This window comes from Solanum pennellii, chromosome 2 (assembly GCF_001406875.1).
Source record: "Solanum pennellii chromosome 2, SPENNV200".
Lineage (NCBI taxonomy): Eukaryota > Viridiplantae > Streptophyta > Magnoliopsida > Solanales > Solanaceae > Solanum > Solanum pennellii.
The window spans coordinates 47,922,142-47,942,300 of NC_028638.1; the positions used below are offsets into that span (position 1 = coordinate 47,922,142).

The following is a 20,159-nucleotide window of genomic DNA, read 5'->3' on the forward strand; positions in this document are numbered from 1 at the left end:
ACATTCCACCAACCTACCCCTAAATTTTTTTTATTTTTCAAAAACAAAAAAAAAATTGTTTTTGCAATTAATAATAAATATTTAACCCCCACCCCCACCTTACCCCACCTTCCATCAATCTACCCCCAAATTATTTTTTTTTACAAAAAGAAAAAGAAAATGTTTTGTAAAAAAAAAGATCATACCCCTCCCTCCGTCAGCCACCCATTCCCGCCTTCCACCAACCTACCCCTAATTTTTTCTTCAAAAACAAAAAGAAAATTGTTTATGAAAAAATAATATATTTTTTATATTTTTTTAGCACAATTATGAATCTTGAGTGAAAGTAAAATAAGTGATCTATTATGGGTCAAAAATGGATACCCATATTTAATCCACTTTGACCATATTTGTAGAGACTCTTAAAATAGTTTGAAGCTCATATTTAACCAATTAAAAATATGAATGATCCAAGCCAATAAATATGATCAAAATGGACTCATTTTATTAATATGAGCTGAAATTGCCACCCCTAGAAACCATGACCAAATATTTTTCTCTAGCTATGTTAATACTTGTGCAACTTAAAATATAGAAGCTAAGTCAAGTATCCATTTGAATCTATGCATGTGTAGTTGTTAAAGAATGACAAAAGTTCTACATCGGTGGTTAATGAGATGATTAGACTTCTTATAAGACTTGGGCAATCCTCCCCTCTTTGAGTTAGTTTTTGGGATATGAACTAGATCTAAAACCTAATTTCACAATAACATATTTTATTTTAAGGTATGAGATAGACAAATTAAACTTACTGAATATTGGCTTTTAAGTGACTGGAGGATATCATACTTCCAAATGTTTGGCTTGTAATTAGCATTTCGTCGTTGAATTAGGGTTTGATCTATGTTACTCTCTTACCAAATGATGTAGAATGTATTTGGTTACAAAAGACAGATTGCTGCTCACTTGTCATGATTATATTTTTCTAAAGGAAAAATATATATATATAGTAGGGATCGTAACTAGAATGTAACAAGAAGAAGGTTGAGCATATTGATTAATGTAGGTAACTATATAGAGAGACGATGCAGTCTAACGTCAAATCAAATAAAATTTGAGTGATTCTAATTTTTAACAACCCATAGGTTAGCTTGTTCTGACTTTTCTGCTGAGGTAGTCTAATCATGATATGAAATACTGATCAGTAAAATTCATGGTCCCCAATCCTATGTTGCTGAATACTTTGTATCTATCTAATGAATGTTAAAGAAACGTTATTTGAATTAAAACATACTAGCTAGACTCTAGGGTTCGTTTGGCTTGTTGAATAAGAGATTAAAAAAAATTGGGATAAACTATAGAATTATTTTATCTAGCATTTGTTGAAAAAAATAACAAAAAATATAATTGAAGGAAGAAGATAGATGATTAAGAGATTTGTAATCACTTTCATTAAAAAGACAATAAAATTCAATAGATAAAATTTTGTAAATAAATAATAAGAAAAGATAAAGAAAGCAAGAACCGTTATACGTCATTTCATTGGTCATCCATTATTTGCTCACTTTTTTCATATAATTTGATACCTTAAAATCATACTTTATATCACTTTGAGTATTTTGTTCTTACATAATGAAAATCCTTATTTTTCAAAGTGCAACAAGAAACTAAACTTGACCGACCACTTTCTTTCAATGTGGTTTTAGTCTTTTCGAATTTGGAATTAGCGGTTGTAAAAGTAACATTAAAACTGTTCTCTGATAAATAGAAGTATCATTCACCCGTAAAAAATTAATCAATCAAATGCCCTCAACAATGTGTTGAAGTGCTGACTGAAATATATGGAGCAATTGGCGTTTCTTAAATCATAAATATTTTTTTAAAATTGGCCCCAAACTACAAAAAGGACCAACTCTTCTTTTCCAACTTAACTTCAATTGTGGACCAGTTCCAATATCTTCTTCAAACCAAATGTCTCTATAAAATTGTTAGAAAAAATAATAGGAAATATGATTGAAGAAGAAGACTTTGAGGCGTGTAACCATTTCTTTCTAAAGATAATTGCCCATATACATACGGGGTAAATACAAACAATTCTCTTCAAGGATATAACAAAGTTCTTTGTTTATAAGATTTTTCTTAGGTTACTTCTAGAGAGTCTTTATATTTATAAAACTTAAAAGATGACTTTTCATAAGAGTCGTGTTCTTTCATGAAGACATGACTTTTCACAAGCGTCATGTTCTTTCTTGAACACATGACTTTTCATAAAAATCGTGTTTTTTCATGAATAAATATTTTTTCACAACAGTCATGTTCTTTCACGAACAGATGCGTCTATGCAATTTAAGACTTTTATATATTAAAAAATTTCCAACATCATTACATTATGGATATTAATTAGCCTTCAGATATATTTTATACTAAAATAGTGGGATTAGTTATTTTATATGGAGGGTGCATATGATAGTCAATAATCTATTGGGATATCTCACCCCATCTCAATTTGTATAATATTCTTGGCTATCCTATCTTATAACTAAACAATCCCTTGCAAGACTATCACAACAATAAAATGCACTTAAAGCTAAGAAATAAGTTGTAGTTAAATATGAAATTTTATGTGGTTAAATACTATATATAGCTACTATATTTACTTTGGTAGCAATATGTAGCTAAAAGTTAGCTACAAAATTTATATGATCCATGGCTAAGAATTTATACTTATAGCTATAAAATAAAAATTGTGTAGCTGTAATATATAGAAATAAGTTTCTGCCACAAAATGTAAACTTATAGCAATTTATCTTATTCATGTGCAATGACAAATAAAATTTAATAACTATCTTGATATAGTAGCCACAAGATGTTGTACTGTAGCAAAATATCTAATTTGTTTGCTATGAAAAATTTGAATTTTGTAGTTAATCTGTAACTTATCTCGTGGCAATAATACTCATATTTAGTTATGAACTATAAAAATTCATAGCTATTACTTAATGTATTTGTTACAAATATTTTCATATTGTAGCTAAGAATTCATACCGTTAGCCATGAAATATATAATATTGGAGCTTAATAATAATTATTTGCTACGAAAATTAATTTTTAAGTCATGTTCTTTATACGTGGCTATTATATAAGTATATGGATAACTACAAATTTACAATTTCATAACTAAAATTTCACTCTTGAAATATAAATTGTAGCTTAAAAGCTCTTTGTATAATATGATAAATATTATTCGTGGCAATTATATATGTTCTGCTACAAATTCAATGAAAATTGTAGCTAATAATTTATATAATTTAGCTACGAATTGGAACGAAATTTATGTAAAAAATTATGCAAAATGTATTAAATTGTGTATTGAATACAATATATTTTAAAAAATACTTAATAAAAATTCAACAATGTCTTCTTAAAAAGTGAAACAACATTTTACTCAAACATATCAATATTTTTTTACGATAGAAAATAAGTATCATTGTTCCATTAATTTTGATGTTTTCATCACTTCTTCACAAGCTCCAATTCAATGAAAATTGTAGCTAATAATTTATATAATTTAGCTAAGATTTGGCACGAAATTTATATAAAAAATTATGCAAAATATATTAAATTGTGTATTGAATACAATATATTTTAAAAATTACTTAATAAAAATTCAACAATGTCTTCTTAAATAGTGAAACAACATTTTACTCAAACATGTCAATATTTTTTTACGATAGAAAATAATTATCATTGTTCCATTAATTTTAATGTTTTCATCACTTCTTCACAAAGCTCCAATAACAATTAAAAAATTAAATTAGAAAAAGACATAAAAATATTTTTTTTCAATAATAATCACATATTTATTAAATTAATGATATGAAAATATAATTTGAGTATCAACCTTGAGCTGCAACCATCATTCTAAAATTATATAAATAACATTAAACAAAAATGTATATATAAGTAAAAAATATCAATAAGAATAGTGAATACCTATTGAATTTGATGATTCATGTTCTTTATAATTGCAATCTCTTCTAACACATCATTCTTAGGAATGGGTTTTTCAAGGAAAGTATATAAAACAACATTACAATTCTTTGGTAATGTGTAATATATATTTTATAGAGTAATTAATAGTCATGTTCATAACATTTGAATCATCACGATATTAATAGTCCTATCAAATAATGACACAAAATCAAATTAAACATAAACAAATAATAATAATAATAATAATAATAATGATAATAATATATTCACACAAGAGGAATTTGAAAGAAAAAGCACGAACATTGCTATTATATTATTTCATTGATTAAAATTAAACTATGGAAGTGAGAGAAAAAAAATTAATTGAAGTAAAAGAACGTATTCGACTACTGGAAAATATCACAAATCAAAACAATTATTTGTTAACAATAAAAAGCAGGCAAAGAAAAAAAGTTATTTAATTTATTTTGGTTGACTTGGAAACAAAGGTTCGAATTGAAAAAAAATAGAGAAAATCATGTGTGGGTTATTTCTCATCCTTTTGGGGCTATTCTTTTTTTGGGATTTTGACTTAGTAAAATAGGAAAAGAAAAAGGTAACTTAGGCATAATTAAAAAAAATAATGAGAGGAAATAGTTTGATCAAATTAGTGGTGGTAAATTGGCGGATTGAGTTAAATTTAGGCGGATTGAAAATGGATCAACATATCCGTCTATATTTGATATGTGTAAAAATGAATTGGGTAAGAAATGTGTTGGGTAAAATACTAATTTATCCATATTTTATTCATATTTTTATGAATAAATACTCTACTTAAGAATTGAACAAGGAGAAAATATTTTAGTCTTTTTTAGATGAGAAATGTTGAAAATATTTCATTTAGTTTTATTGCATCATAAAAATAAAATAAAAAAAGCTCTATAACTTTTCAATATAAAATAAAATTATGTAATAATAAGGAGAAAATACTTTAAATTTCTAAGTAAATAAATATTTACATTTTAGGACTAAAACATGATTAATGCACTTTAAGCAATGTCAATATTAATACATGATTTGCTTATTTTACACTATTATTTATCATCCAATATAAAATTAAACAAATAAAAAAAATATAATTATAAGTAACAAAAGAAATGTAAATGTAAAATATATATTTGTGAAGGACCAAAGACTTCACCTTTTTAATTATAGTGAAAAGTAATTAGTTCTATCGAAGGTCATAAAAAACAAGAGAAATTACAATATTTTTAGTGATATCATGAATTTATAGTGAAGAAAAGTTAGGAACTCAATCCATTTGACTAATCCATGCTTTACCTATAGTTTACATATCCATATTTTTATGGGTTGAATATGAATATCAACCCATGTTTTACCCATGCAAAAAATTACTCACCCAACCCTTTTAAATATGAGTGGATTGAATGAGTTACCAAAATATGGACTCATTTTATCAAACACTAGATAAAATTATATATAAACATTTTATTACATTAAAACTATGGTAAAGATGATTTCTGATAAAAAGGATTAAGTCAAATAACCATTTTCAGGTAGTACTTGTTATTAGTGAATTTTTAAGAATTTAACGAATCTATAATTATTTGTGAATTTTTGGCGTTAATTTTATATTGTTTTCATATTCTTCCTATCTTTTTATTAATTAATTACTTATTTTCACAATTTATCGAAAAAATAAAAAGTAAATAAAATTGTTGAAGATCTGTCGGATAATTTATTTAAAAGGGGGTTGATTTATGGGTCGGATTAGGTGTTTTTATGAGTCCGAATATCTTTTCATTTTCATATAAATGTCATGTGGTAAGGTCAAAATAACATAACAATTCCATGTGGCATTTAAGAAAATGAAAAATGAGTTGGATATGTCCAACGTGACAACTAACGCCCATAAGAAAATATTTGAATCAAAAGTTGGACGACGAGGACATGAGTGAACCAAACTTTAAACTATAAATATAGATGTATGCGCTGCAGTTGTACTAACGCTAAAAGTTATTATGTTTGTAACATATATATGGTTCCTCCAATAAGGATAAACTATCTAAGCTTGCGTTTAGAGTAACGATATGAAGTAATAATTTTAAATTAGCATTTGAATATACGAAATTAATTGGAATCTTGATTTAAAATTTCAAAATCTCCATAGAACATAATTTGGGATATTTTAATTTCTTATTTATGATTTACGATTCACTCAATTGTTATTATCAGATAAAATAAAAATTAAATTATTTTTGATAGTTGACAACTTGTTTATATCCACATCATCAAACTCAATTGTATTTCAATTCATTAGTAAAAGTTTCCTTTGGTGAGAATTATGGATGACAAAATACTATTGATTATGTAGTTATTTGTGAAGGCATTTCATATTTCATATTAAACATATATATATGATCTTTAGTAGGATAATTATGAACCCCGATAAGAATCAATAAAATACTTCTAACACCATGATTTATAGTCGGAAGGAATTTTTTTTATTTTTTTTTCTTCAAAAGTTCCCTAAAGGGGCTTCAATAGATAAGTCAAAGGAGCATGGAGGGGGGTGAAACCTGACCTTCGCAATACAACACTAGGAGTGAGGGACATCCTTACTCTCTAACTTATCAAAATAAAAGGAAAGAAAAAAAAAAGGAGGAGGGTTGCTCCTTGTTACATAAGCTTACAAAAAAATCTAGAATTCATAAACTAGAAGCAACCAAACAAAATTTAACCAGGGTCGAATATGAAGTTTCCCTTCTTCACTCGAATTCTAATGTTGGGCTTGCCAACTACATCATTATTCAAGGTGGAAGTAACCTTAGAAGGAAGATTTATGGCCTCTGTGAAGAAGGTAGTTGTTTTGCAATGTTCAGCCATATTAGCGAGCAAATCAGCGGTAGTATTACCTTCTCTGAAGGTGTGAATGAAAGAGAAGTCACCAAGTGAACTCATGGATTGAATTTGCTTAATATCATCTTTCATATGCCAAGGGGAATCGATCATACCTTTAACCATCTGAATAATCAATAGGGAGTCAGATTCAACAGTAACCCTGTGAAAATCATGATCTAGACACCATCTTAGGCCAGTCTTTAAAGCTAGTGCCTCAGCTGAATTATTTGAGCAAAAAACAAAATAGGCACTGAAAGCCATAATCATTTGTCCAGCATGATCCCTAAGTACTCCTCCACCTCCAGCACTTCCAGGATTTCCTTTACTACAACCATCCACATTCAATTTTAGCTCATTGTAGTTTGGTCTCTTCCATTTCACCAATTTAATTTCAAGCTTTGGTGTGATATGATCTATGAGATGAGAGATACTGATAATAGAAGGTGAAAGTGGAAGTTCTGGAAATTGAGAATTAATAATCAAATAGAGGAGGTTGGAGATTTGATCAATGATTCTAGGAATAGGAATTCTAACACCTTCATGTTTGAAATTGCACCTATACTTCCAAGTTTCCCAGCAAATAAGAGATGGCAGACTCTGGAGAAGGAGTTCATGAACTTTGTTGACAGGTTTGATCAACCACCATCTAATAATCTTCGCCCTGACATTCTCATTAGAGTTGTGAAGGATTCCACAAGCATTAGAGAAATATTTCCAAAGAATACATGCAATGTTTCCGTCTCCAAACAAATGATCTATAGTTTCATTGGCTCCCTCTGTACAACAATAGTCGGAAGGAATTGAAAGACAGTAAAGAAGAGAAAAAAATAGTAAATCTTTCTATCCTTCTGTCACTGTTGACAAATAAGAAATTTTCGAGAACGGACTCTTGACATGGTTGAGATGCTTCATCGTAAAGTAATCGAGGCTCAAAAATTTAACATATTTATTGCAAGGTTTTAACTTTTAAAACATATTTGAATGGAAGAAGCTTAGGACTTGGGCCAAATTCTGGCACTGCGAGAGGTTTGTGCCATTCTCAATACTGGCCCATCCGGAACTTCTTTTCCAAGTCCATTATTGCTAGCGACAACATCATTTTTAGGAAAAATTAACTAATACACTTTTATTTTATTATAATCTCTAAATATTTCTTACCAATTAAAAAAAACTTCCAAAAATATTTTCTCGGATATATCACTCTTATCTTGCTGATACATCTCCATTTGCCTCTCGGATACATCTCTTCGCCCTCTGATACATCCCTCCGCTCTCTGATACATCCCTCACTTGTGTATCCGAAAGTCTACTGATGTACCCAAATGTCCTATCCCCTCTCTAATATATCCATCCCGAAAGTTCAATGATGTATTTGAAATTCATAAATTAAATGGATTTTTATAATTTAGAAAAAAGTATGAAAATAATTTGATTACCTGTTTAATACTATGAAATTTAGGTAAATTAACTATCTATTCAATTACTTGTCAAGAAATTTTGTTCGAAGTCCATTATCCATCAAAGAGTGTTAAAATGTAAAATATATATATATATATATATATATATATATATATTTATATAAATTTACGGTGAAGTAATTATTATTAAATAATTTCGCTAACTATCAATTTTGGTGTAGTGTATAAATTGTGCATTATACTTTCAAAGCAGTGCTTCGGAAAATATAAAACTGTAGCAGGGTAAAATGAGAAAATGTAAGTGACATTCTAGTCTCTAGAGGGCATAAAATCACACACTTCTTCCATTCTAAAATAAATAAATTTCTGACTCCCATCCAAAATGAACAAAGTCCAACAATTTATTGAGTAATTTTTCCAGAATAACCGTTTTTAATTGATTTTTCAACTATCTCTGGCTTTAAGAAAAGTTAAAGAAGACATACAAGGATAATATTGATAATTTCCTTTAATTAATGTTAATAACTAATTTTTTAAATAAAAAATCATTCGTTTTGAAATGGTGGGAGTACAAATGTGAACTCACTTAGTATACGGAATAACAATTCCAAAATATAATAAGAAATTATTTTATCTCTGATTTAGTTGGTGCCTAATGGGATAAGATACCAATTATGTTTTCTTTTATGTTTTTCATCCTGTGTCTGATATTCACATTAGAGTCTGATTTAATCTTGATTTTGGCCAAAAAAGTCCACGTTGAAGGTAAACTCTTCCTTAAAGACGACTCTGTATTCAAAAAGGCTCGAACCCGAGACCTGTTGTTAAGTTTGAGATATTAGTTACTTTATGGATGCATAAATCCTTACAAATTTAAACGATCCCTACGGTTCTTGACTGGCAAAATTTAGCCAGAATTGATGTAATACTGAGGTTTTCGTGTTTGTAAATTGACTGGATCTACACAAAAGTAAAATGAGCCATAGATCAACCAACTGTATAATAATGACCCATATGTGTCCTTGCAAATGCAAGTCAGTGTCAGAATTTATTTCCAATTTTAGTGCAGTCCAATCCAAAAAATAAATGCATACTATACTTTCTTCTTGGATTTTTCAAGCATCATAACTAACGACAAAAACAGTTTTTAGCAGCAACAAATATATATATTAATAAAGAGTGTTATTTATTAACTGTCATTAAATTTAATATCTCTCTATATAGATTTTAGAATCATTTACAAAGAGTGTTAATTGTCTATAAGAAAAAAAAACATATTCAATAACAATTTAGTTAGTTATTAATAAAAATCATTTTTGATATAGATTGTATAATGAATTTGACCCAAGGAACAGTGGTATTACAAAAGAAAAGGAGTAATACTACTCATCATGAATCTTTTAGTAAGATTTTGATTTCTTACAGGTTTATCCATTGTCATTATTATTGAATAGAGAAAGACAAAAGTTCGTGCTCCCCTGAATTAATATATTTATTGTAGGTGTTCCACTTCAAATTTTATTGTCCCCTGAATTAAGTATTTATGAAATTATGAAAGAGTGCAGTTGGTGACATGAATAATAAGAACATAGAGCAACTAGAATCAACACTATTAAACTTGTTCAAATTTAAGAAATATACTCTCTTTGATCCCTTAAGAATTAGCAAACATTTATCATGAGATATTTTGTATTTACTGGCTAAACTAACTTATGAAGAGTCTATTAAAGATAAAATGCTCAAAATTATTTGATAATGTGTTTGTACATATAGTTTTTATCATCTAACTATGATTTTAATTTTTTCTTACCAAATGCTCCCTAGGATCCAACTAAAAGTTTTGTCAATCCTAGGCCTCAAACTCGATAACTATAATTAAGAGTAAATAAATATAACTCATTCACTACACCACATTTCACGGACATATCTCCAATTTTCCTCTTACACACTAGAAAAACTTCCTGTTGTTCTAAGTTCTGTTGGCCGAGACCGGTAAACTGATGGTGTCCGAACAAGCTTTCACACACCTCGATTAATTCCATAAAATATTTGTCATCTCTGATCATCAACAAATACCAAATTATTGTATCCACCAAGGAGAGTTTTTGTGGTCACATGTTACTATTAAGTAGCAAGTTGAAATCATTAAGAAACCACTATGATTCAAAACCCATATATCTCAAAATGCAAAAGAATAAAATTTACACTTGTTAGAAGCAGGACACTTCAACTAAACATAAAGAACTTCAATTGATCTACATGAGAGAATGGCTCATGCACAATGTGTATTTATGATTTGCAAATCACCACAAAGCAAGGAAGCAAAGCTTTAGGACTGAGCAAATAGAGTTCTTCAATGTTTGAGTAAAGTCCAACTTTGCCAGCCAATGAATCAAATCCTGATTGACCCATCAATTCTTGAACATTTTCCAATGGTCTATGCACTCTACCAGCAATTACTCTGCATACTATTAGAGCCTTTCTACAAGATAATATATTTTCATCATTTTCCTCAATGGCTTCTAGTGCTCTTCCACTTGTGGAAGCTGTAAAAACACCAACCCCACCATTTATTTCCTTCTTGATTGAGAATCCATGTTGTAAAATCCTGCAAACTTTGCATTTTTCTGATGTACATAAGCTAGAAGAGCTGTTCATGCCAAGAGAACATTCAACAGTTGTGCCAAAGAATCTTAAAAGCTCATTCCCATCTGCTAAGCAACGAGGGTGTTTCTTGGCGAGTTTACTGGCTTTGATTTTCACTAATTCGCGATATTCCTCGAATTGAGCTAGTACTTTCTGCATATTGTGAACTTTCAAGATTCTCTCAATACCATTTGAACTGTTTTCAGGCTTTGAACAGCTTGTTCTGCATATTATCTCTACGATTTTCCTCGAAGAATCCCCTTCAACAAGTTCTGTCACTGAAAAACATGTAAAGAATATATTCTTTAAGGCAACATATTCACACACAAAAATGAAGATATGCAATGAAATCAATACTATCAGAAAGACAGCTCTTCAATTGCTGCACCCTAAAACAGAAATTTGAACGAAGAAGAGATCAGATCCAATCACTAATATATTCATCCAATCCAAATCAATGGTTTAACAATACCCGAGAACCTTAGTAGGTCAGTTGGTTGACTACTTAAACTTTCACTTTATTTGTGCAGGTTCATTCCCTACCTCGTAATCCCCTCCCCCATTTTCAATGAAAATTTAACATTAGCACCAAAAGGCTATGGTGGGATAAATGGGATTCCGCCACCATACCAGAAGTCTTAACTTTACCCTCTTGTCAGCCTATCCGACACGAGTGTGGTTAAACCCAAAAAAGGTACTGTATAACATTAACAAGAAACAAGATAGATGTATATACCAGCATGTTTTGAGAGATGATGTGTTTCAACAGCTTCCCATTTCACAAATTGTTCACCACATTTATGACAAGTCAAGCCATGAGAATCAGCACCATAAGAAGCTTTAGGCCTAGAAACATTACCCCCAAATCCAGGCCCTGTTTTTCTTGATAAATTTCCAGGTGACCCTTTTCTTATAGGACTACCAAAGCCTCTGTATTTCCTTGATGACCCAATATGGTGTCCTCCAGGACCAGGGGTCCCTGGTTTTAAAGTACCCATAAAAGCAGAAATACTCTCAACATTATTCCCACTACTCCCATTACCATCTTGGAAATTACAACTAGTAATCTTGAGTTCACAAGTTGAATTACTCAAAACAACTTCATGTGTAATTGGATTCAAAAGCTCACTGCTTCCAATAGATCTTGGACTCTGTAATGGTGGCTTCTCCATATGCCTTTTACTTCCATGTATAACATCTTTCAGATTTGCAATTGATCTTGAACAACCTGACCTACCTGTCGTCGCCTTTTTAGTCGATATCTTGCTTAAATTTTTCCCTTCACTTCTTGGATCATACACATCTTTTATCTCTGATCTACACTGCAATGATTTCTTTAAAGCAAACCAAACTGCTGGCATTTTTTTTTTTTAAATCTCCTCCTCCTTTTTACCTTCAAATTAGACAAATCTTGAAAATATACATTGAATCAAAAGTTTAAAAGTGTTTGTATTGGGAAAGGAAAAAAATCTTCCCTCCATATAAGTTTTCCTTGTTTGAATAGTGTAGTCACTATTTGTGTAAATTTGGTGTTGTTCAAACCATAATAAATGCTGTAGTTTCACTATGGTCCAAACTTATGGAAACTTCTTCAAATACATCAAAATTATTAAAGAGTTTCTTGCTATGAAAAAACAACACAACACGTTAAATATTCTTAAATTCATTAAACAAATCAGCATCAAAGTTATGGTCTTTAATTGTGGGATTAATTAATGATAACTATATTATTCAATAGGAAAGAGGAACTCTGGCGTATAGAATCATCTCACTACGGTGACATTAATGTACAAACTAATTGGTCATAAACTCATAGTAGTAAATATAGGAAGAAAATAAAACAGATTTAAATAATATATACGGACCATATATACACAGTTTTTACTAATGATATATATATTACCTAATTTTAATTGATGTTTTATAATTAAAAAAAATACCTAATAAGTAAGCTGATCGTGTAAATATTTTTTACACAATTAATGCTAGTTCCTTTTTTTGCATATAAATAGTAGAAAGTAAAAAAAATACGTCAAATTTGAACTTGTTCATTCAAATAAATTCAAATACTAGTAAGTTACAAGCTATGTACGAGTACATTAATTACGCATTCCAAAATAGAAAAGAGTGTTGTATAAATTGAAATCAGCGGAATAAGAAAATTAAATACAAATTGAAAGTGTTGGATAAATAGATGGTCAAGAAATTGAATTAAATAGAGTTGAGTTGTTAGTTATTGACCTAGAAGAGTTATTAGGAGGCATGTGACATCTGTTCATCGACATGGAATATTTTAATAATGGAAAATTAAATTAAATCAATTTGGTTGAAAGTGTACAAAGACATGACAACAGAAGGTAATAAAGTGCTATCATATGGCAGTAACTTTTGAAAATATCCATCAATTACAACTTCCTACTCAATAATGTTTGCTCCTGTAAAGACAAATGGAAAGGATAAAATCGATACAAACAAAGCCTACACTTTGAGAAAATAAAACAATCTGATTACGAAGGAAAACTGCTACAGTAACCGAAATCACATGTACCTAATCAGTGATTAAACCTCAAATCGTGTATTTATCTTTGTTCATTTGCACACAACATATATCTACAACAACTATGCTTCCCAAATAAGTTGCGGATGTATACCTATTCTTTACTATAATAAAAAATAGGGTAGATCTAAAGTGGAAGTTATGAATTTAGTACGGCTTAATCCAAACTTTGTATTTGTATAAAGAAATTTACTTAATATGTATCTCTAAATTACGATTCATTTCCAATAATTTATTCAAAATTCGTAGACCCGGCCTGAGAAAACACTGATGCATGTGATCTAACATTAAAATTTTGGTGTTGTAGCTCTTGGATACATCTACCGTCATAAGTTAGAAGAAGAAGAAAGATTATGACATAGTGTGCTAAAATTGCAGATTGGAGGGACCGACTTCTATCTTTATGGATGTAGATCAATAAATTACTCTCTTTGCTTCAAAATGCCAATTCATCTACAAATGTGACCTGTGATAAATAAAAGGGTCCCATTTTCTATTCAATTTCTATCTACCATTTGAGATGAAAATACCACACATTTAATTCCTCCCAACATCCTTTCTTAAAACGTCTTTATGATAAGAATGCTTTCATTAAATTTTGTTTTTTGTCAAATGCATTAAAAATTAATTAAGCCTGGATAGTTTACCCTACTATTACTAGCGGGAGAAAAAGAACAAAACAAAATTTACACTACTTGTCGATATGTCACCTACACGTCCAGCTTTACAAAATATGTTCAACCGGTAAGAACTGAATCATTCTAAAAGCTAATTGCTTAGATATACGATGGTACTTAACCATGGGTCAAATTTGTAAATTCTCAAGCAGGTTTTGATTAGGTATAAACAAACATCGCTGTGAGCATATTTACTGTTTTATTCTTTTTTGTTGATGTGTGACATGAAGCGTGTTAACTGGTATTCACCAGCTGTAACCACTAATTTTTCTTTTAAAATTGTTCCAAAAGCAGAAGTTGCTTCTAATAATGAAAAGGGGGGGAATATTAGAAACTTGTACTAATAAAATGGGCACGTCGTCTCCATAAAAACTGGTTGAGCAACCATATTTTTTAAAAGGAAGTCAAAACAATCATAGATGGCACACAGAATATTGATGGAGAAATGTCACATGTCCATTGACCACCATCCTCCATGTGGGTTAGAAATACATTAATTCCTTCCGGAAGAGGTATCCTTCAACTGGTCTCGGGACCCGTGAACTGAACGGTTTAGATTCTGAAATTGCTAGACAATTTACCAACATTGCAAGCTTATTTCAACAATGAATAATCTAGCCACCATTGCTTGGCTTAAATGGATCTTAAACCGTCTCTATTCAACAAGGTAAATATAAATACAAATTCATTTACAATACAAAGGAACAAGAATGGGCTTGTTTTGCATGCTGATAAAATCTACCCGCTGAACTTCTGAAAGATAATATAATTCACGGGCACGACTTTACCTACATCCCTTCATTTAGATTTATCCCCATAGAGACAAAATGAATGTATAAAATTCGAACACCAAACACTGGACTACGCACATTCTATAGAAGGTAAGGTTGGGTGTAGGGTGGTGCCGTTAGGGGCTACAATGGCGGCCTTAAACATAAAGTGTGCTTGAAAACAGGAAGAAATAGAATTAACATGAAATGTCACTTGTAGAACTTATTTCCTTTAAGAAAGTTCTTTTCATTTTTAAGAAATTTGTTTTCCTAGAGAACATATTTTCTAAAAATTTTGACCAGCCTGACCTGGAAAAATTGAAAAATATTTTCCCATAGCCAATACACCCTTAATGTTACCACAATGCTTTAATACACTAATCATTAACAGGCAAATACTTTGGGAACGGTACACATTATAATATTCAAAAGCACAGATCCTCAAATCCTTCAAAAATTTGGTGAACTTTCAGCCATTTAGGCACTAGAACATAAAAGAACATCTTTACAAACAGCTGAACTTCAAGCAAAAAAAAAAAAGAAGTCCCTGAAAAGACTGCAATCATTACAGTACATGAGTACATATCTGAAGTGTACTCTCCTTTTTTTTTTCATTTAAAAGTTCAAACATGATCTGAACATGACAAGCAAAGCATTTTACAGATCTGCACAATTTTCTCTATGGACACCATAAGATCAGAGCAAAAAATATGACCTGCCAAGTACAGATGAGTGATTTTGACCCAGGTTACGTCCTCTGAGGCATTCCAGATCCATTACTTGTGAGTGGTCCACGATAAGATTAACCTGAAAAGACCAGCAAATGAAATAATTGAATCGTCTTCATTGTGCAATGTAGCTTCTTAGATATATTTGCTCAGAGAAGCTTAGTACCTTTGGACCATAACGTTTGACAAACCACTCAGAGATTTTAGGATTTGATGCCTCAAACATAGTTTTCTCAAGTCCAAGACGACCCACAATCTTCGCAACAATATCTGATCTTAGTAAACCAGCCTGCCTACATAAATCATCAGCATTGATCATTATCATGTCTGCCCCAGCTTCTAAGCATCTCTCTGCCCTTCTGACCAAAAGATCCACATCTTCAACCATCTCTGCAGAGAGACAAAACAGCAGGGAACATGCAAAAGAAACTGTTATGCATTTCAATAGTCAACTTCTATGGCACGACAAACATTACAAAAGTTGTTTCATGCAGGAGAGCATGTTATGTACTCAAGCAGTTTGATACTGGACTAATCTTTCACGGCTAATTTTCACAAATTCTATTTTTTAAGTTTCTGTTGAATAATCTGTCACAAAATTTAGTGATCATCAGACAGAAAGTGATATATCCTTGGCAAAATAGGTCCTATGTTAGGCAGCAGATTACAAGTACAATGTGATCATCAGACAAAGCATCATCTCATATCCCAAGCTTCAGAATAAAATAATCTTAAAAGGCATCAGTCTTATAAGACACTGGTTTCCATTTTGCAAGGTAACAAATATTCTTAGCAAAATAGAAAGAGGTACGAGAAGAACTTCAACAGTCAGGCAAAGATTATCAAGCAGTCTAGAGCAACTACAAGATTACTAGACTGCAAAGACATAACTTTCTCCATTAGGAAATCACAAGTACAATGATATTGGCAATTTTTAAGTTGTGAACTTCCCTCAAGCCATTTGAATCACGATGTTTTATCCGATGAGAAGCACATTAGGTAAAGCTCAGCAATGATTTTTTTGGGGATAATTAGCAATGAAAATATTTTTATTTACAAGGAATAAAACCTCCGTTCCTGCCTCCCACTTCCTATCCCTCTTTCAGTTTACCTGTGCTGTTGCAAGTGGGGTTGAACTTCCTAGACAGCAAAACCATGTACTTCCCGGCTTATCATTTGTGAACTTCACCCATCCTTGTAACAATTAGTTAAGTCTTGTTTATAAAGCAGATGAGATGGTACATGACGCTCCTCCATGTAAGACAGTGGTTAAACCAGCTATCCAGATTGTCTATCTCGGTGTCCTACCATGTTTTCTGGGATCTACAATGGATTGGTCAATAAGATAATTCTTTGCAGCAAAAGGAAGCTATAGATCTCAGTAAAACGAGAAGAGAGGGATACTAGCAGCCACTAGAGTTGAAATGAAAGTCAGGAGAGTGACCCAATTGGATCGAAAATACTAGCATATATCAGCTGTCTGTGAAGGTCAATTTGATTTGCCACGGCAATATCCTAATTTTCAAGTTATAGCAATTTCGACACCTAAATACTGTGCAACATAGGTTGCACCAATTTTTAAATACCAATCATCAAAAGTTTCATGAGATTCGAAACAGTAATCGATGAAGAGATCCTAGTTACAGAAATGCAGCCATATAACTAAATACTTGCGACTTTAGCTGGGATCATTAGTGTTAAGGTGCTATACAATGTATGTGGATGGTTCTTATTTATAGTGATAATTATATGGCTCATGATCAAGGCTATTTGAGATTTTTTGCTTATATGAGTTTTTTCAGTACTTAATTGTGTTTCTACACAGAGGTATGAATGAACTGAAATACTTTTTCCTCTAGTAGTCTACAAATATCATTTCAGAAAATATCTGTCTGGAAATTTAGATAAAACAATCTTAAGAAATTAATGTTCCGCTGATGAACATATCTCCTGATGCAACCGCTGTTATATTTTTCATATATTATCTATCTATCACATTAGTCACTCTTTTTTTCAACTTTATCAAGCACACACTTTCTAGTCTTAAAAAAGGAATCTACAGAAGTAGCTTACAGTGGTGACATTACCACTCTCTAAGAGAATATAAAAGAGAAAATAGCAAAAATAAAATTAAACCAGAAGTACTAGCATACCAGAGGTTTGAGGTGCTGGAATCACGTAAGCCCCAAAAGCTCTGTCACCGGCGAAGGCTATATCAGACTTATTAAACTTGACAGAGAACTGAGGCTTAGCCCTGAGCCCACTGCTCTTAATCAGCCTCACATATCTCAAGAGGGTCTCCTCAGGTAAACCAAGTGATGCAACATCAAGCTCAATTGAATCAAACCCCAATTGCTTACATTCCTATGAGATTACAACAAGTAACGCGTTATTATCAAAATTAAAAAATCAATCAGAAAGGAAACACTTAAGCCATATTAACTACTTTATACCTCAATATATTCTTTAAGAGAAGAAGGACCTCGGCGAAGCATTTGATCTGCGGAATCACCAGAGCTAACATAAACATTGTGTTTATGTGCCATATCAGTCACTTCTTTGATGTAATTCTTTGGCATCACAGTATGGGATCCATCACATAGTTTTAGCCCATCAACAAAATGACCCATAGACTCGAAAACATCCTATAAACCAAACATAAAGAGAAATTCAACAAATTTGGACCCTAGAAACATAGCACAGAATTCTGTACACAGTCATTTAAACATTCTGCTATCAAGTTACTCTCGGAAACTGCTATACAGCTCAGTTAGATATTTTAGACAGAATTTTGTACTTTTCTATGTCAAGGAAGTTCTGAATCGATTGAGAATACTAAAATCGCGCAACCTCTCTCTTTCTCTCAATTTACTTATATCAAATTCGATTGTGTTTACTACCAGTGTGCCCTCCCCAATTGATTATGAAAATTATCCTCTACAGCTAGCAGCGCTCATAATTCTGAATTCCAAGACATATGATATGCGGTCATGAACTTATCCCTTAAATGATCATCAAAATAAACTAGGAATACATTAACAACATTCAATAGATCAAGCTTAAAGGCATAACCTCAAGAAGGCCTCTCGAGAAAAGGGAATAGTTGGGACCCTTCATTTCTGTAACGCCGTAGCGACGAGGTTTCTCAGGACGATCGCCATCATCGTTGAAACTCTTCCACCTGTACGCTGCCATTCTTTGCCTCTTCCTTCACACAGAAAGAGGGATGCAAATGCTCAGACGAATGATTTTATCAATTTGTTTGGGTAGACTTGAAAATTTTTGTGTTCCTTTAAATTTCGATTATTATGATTTGAAGAAGCTTTCAGCGGTTTCTGGAACCAACACTAGCTTTTTCCGTTATGGACAGATACAGAAAAAGTTTTCTAGTTTGTTCCTTTTTGACACGTATGATTTCTAGATTTTGTGAAAGAGACTGTTTAACTTCTATACTTAAAAATAAAAAATGAAGTGTGTGATCTAATTGAAAAATTTTTATTATGAATGAGGCATAAGCATTACGTGGTATACAAAATTTATATAATTGTTATTTACCTCTCTTCCTTTTGTGACTTTTTTCCCTCTTCCCTTTTACTTTTTATTTTTTTATTTGATTTCTCTCTCGATTATTATTTTAAATTTGTATTTTTATATTTTAATAATTTTATTTATTATAAGTAAGAAAAATATTCATAACGCTTATAAAAATATGTAATTATTCTTTCAATTTATATGATATCTTTTATTCCTGAAATTCAAATTAGCTAAAATTCAATAAATATTTTATTTATTTACTTTCCTTACATGTTTCTTAGAAAATGATAATTAAAATAATAATTTTATTAATTTATTCCTGAAAAGACTTCTTTCGGAGTTTATAAATTTTTATTTATACTTTTGATAAAAAATAATTTTTAGAACTAAAGAAACTATTTATATTTTGATTTTATATATGAAAAATTAAATACAAACAACTATTTATTAAAATATGAATAAATAACATAAAATAAAAAAATTAATAGAGTAAAATAAAAACTTATACAACATAAAAATCGAATCAAAATTCACTATATAAAAAAAAACAGAAACTAATTAGATTAACTTAAGATATTTTAAATGAAAAAAAATATTGAAATAAGTGTTAAACAAATAATAATTAACGAAAATCATAAACTAATTAGATTAGTTAAGAAAAAAACATTTTAAAAAAATAAAACAAAAAATATATTGAAATAAGTGCAAAACTAAAAAAGAAAACATAAACTAATTAGATTAGTTAAGAAAAAACGTGTTAAAAAATAAAAACAAAAAATATGTTGAAATAAGTGTAAAACAAAAAATAAAAAAAAACATAAACTAATTAAATTGTTTAAAAAAAATATTTTAAACAAATAAAAATAAAAAATATTGAAATAAGTGAAAAAAAAAAAAATGGACAAGTACCCCTCAACCTCTGATCGAAATCCCAGGGACGCACTTATACTATATAA

The 20,159-nt window shown here is 30.5% G+C and overlaps 3 protein-coding genes across 3 annotated transcripts in view; all 3 read right to left on the reverse strand.

Moving 5' to 3' along the window:
- LOC107010846 (alpha-farnesene synthase-like) overlaps window positions 1-1,045 on the reverse strand; it is a 6,428-nt gene extending 5,383 nt beyond the window's left edge. The window contains 2 exon segments of the mRNA XM_015210114.2: window positions 792-890; window positions 893-1,045. Of these exon segments, the coding sequence (XP_015065600.1) occupies window positions 792-890; window positions 893-952 (159 nt within the window). The 5' untranslated portion in view covers window positions 953-1,045.
- Window positions 1,046-10,168: 9,123 nt separating this feature from the next.
- Window positions 10,169-12,530, reverse strand: LOC107009029. Its single transcript, XM_015208284.2, has 2 exons — window positions 11,674-12,530; window positions 10,169-11,215 (listed from the first exon to the last, which is right to left on the reverse strand). Exons 1-2 carry the CDS (start codon window positions 12,296-12,298, stop codon window positions 10,581-10,583), a joined length of 1,260 nt encoding a protein of 419 aa, XP_015063770.1. The 5' UTR covers window positions 12,299-12,530; the 3' UTR covers window positions 10,169-10,580.
- A 2,833-nt stretch (window positions 12,531-15,363) lies between these two features.
- On the reverse strand, window positions 15,364-19,049 carry LOC107009558 (protein HEAT-STRESS-ASSOCIATED 32). The gene is made up of 5 exons (XM_015208901.2): window positions 18,742-19,049; window positions 18,123-18,314; window positions 17,823-18,033; window positions 15,836-16,059; window positions 15,364-15,748 (listed from the first exon to the last, which is right to left on the reverse strand). The coding sequence occupies exons 1-5, from the start codon at window positions 18,862-18,864 to the stop codon at window positions 15,638-15,640; spliced, it is 861 nt and encodes a 286-aa protein (XP_015064387.1). The 5' UTR covers window positions 18,865-19,049; the 3' UTR covers window positions 15,364-15,637.
- Window positions 19,050-20,159: the final 1,110 nt, after the last annotated feature.

Excerpts from the sequence above, each read along its gene's own strand:
- LOC107009558 (XM_015208901.2), bottom strand. The coding sequence starts at position 18,864 with ATGGCAGCGTACAGGTGGAAGAGTTTCAACGATGATGGCGATCGTCCT. Across the intron at positions 18,034-18,122 it reads CTCTTAAAGAATATATTGAG|GAATGTAAGCAATTGGGGTT; the intron begins GTATAAAGTAGT and ends GTAATCTCATAG. Across the intron at positions 15,749-15,835 it reads TCAAACGTTATGGTCCAAAG|GTTAATCTTATCGTGGACCA; the intron begins GTACTAAGCTTC and ends TGGTCTTTTCAG.
- LOC107009029 (XM_015208284.2), bottom strand. The coding sequence starts at position 12,298 with ATGCCAGCAGTTTGGTTTGCTTTAAAGAAATCATTGCAGTGTAGATCA. Across the intron at positions 11,216-11,673 it reads TCATCTCTCAAAACATGCTG|TGACAGAACTTGTTGAAGGG; the intron begins GTATATACATCT and ends CATGTTTTTCAG.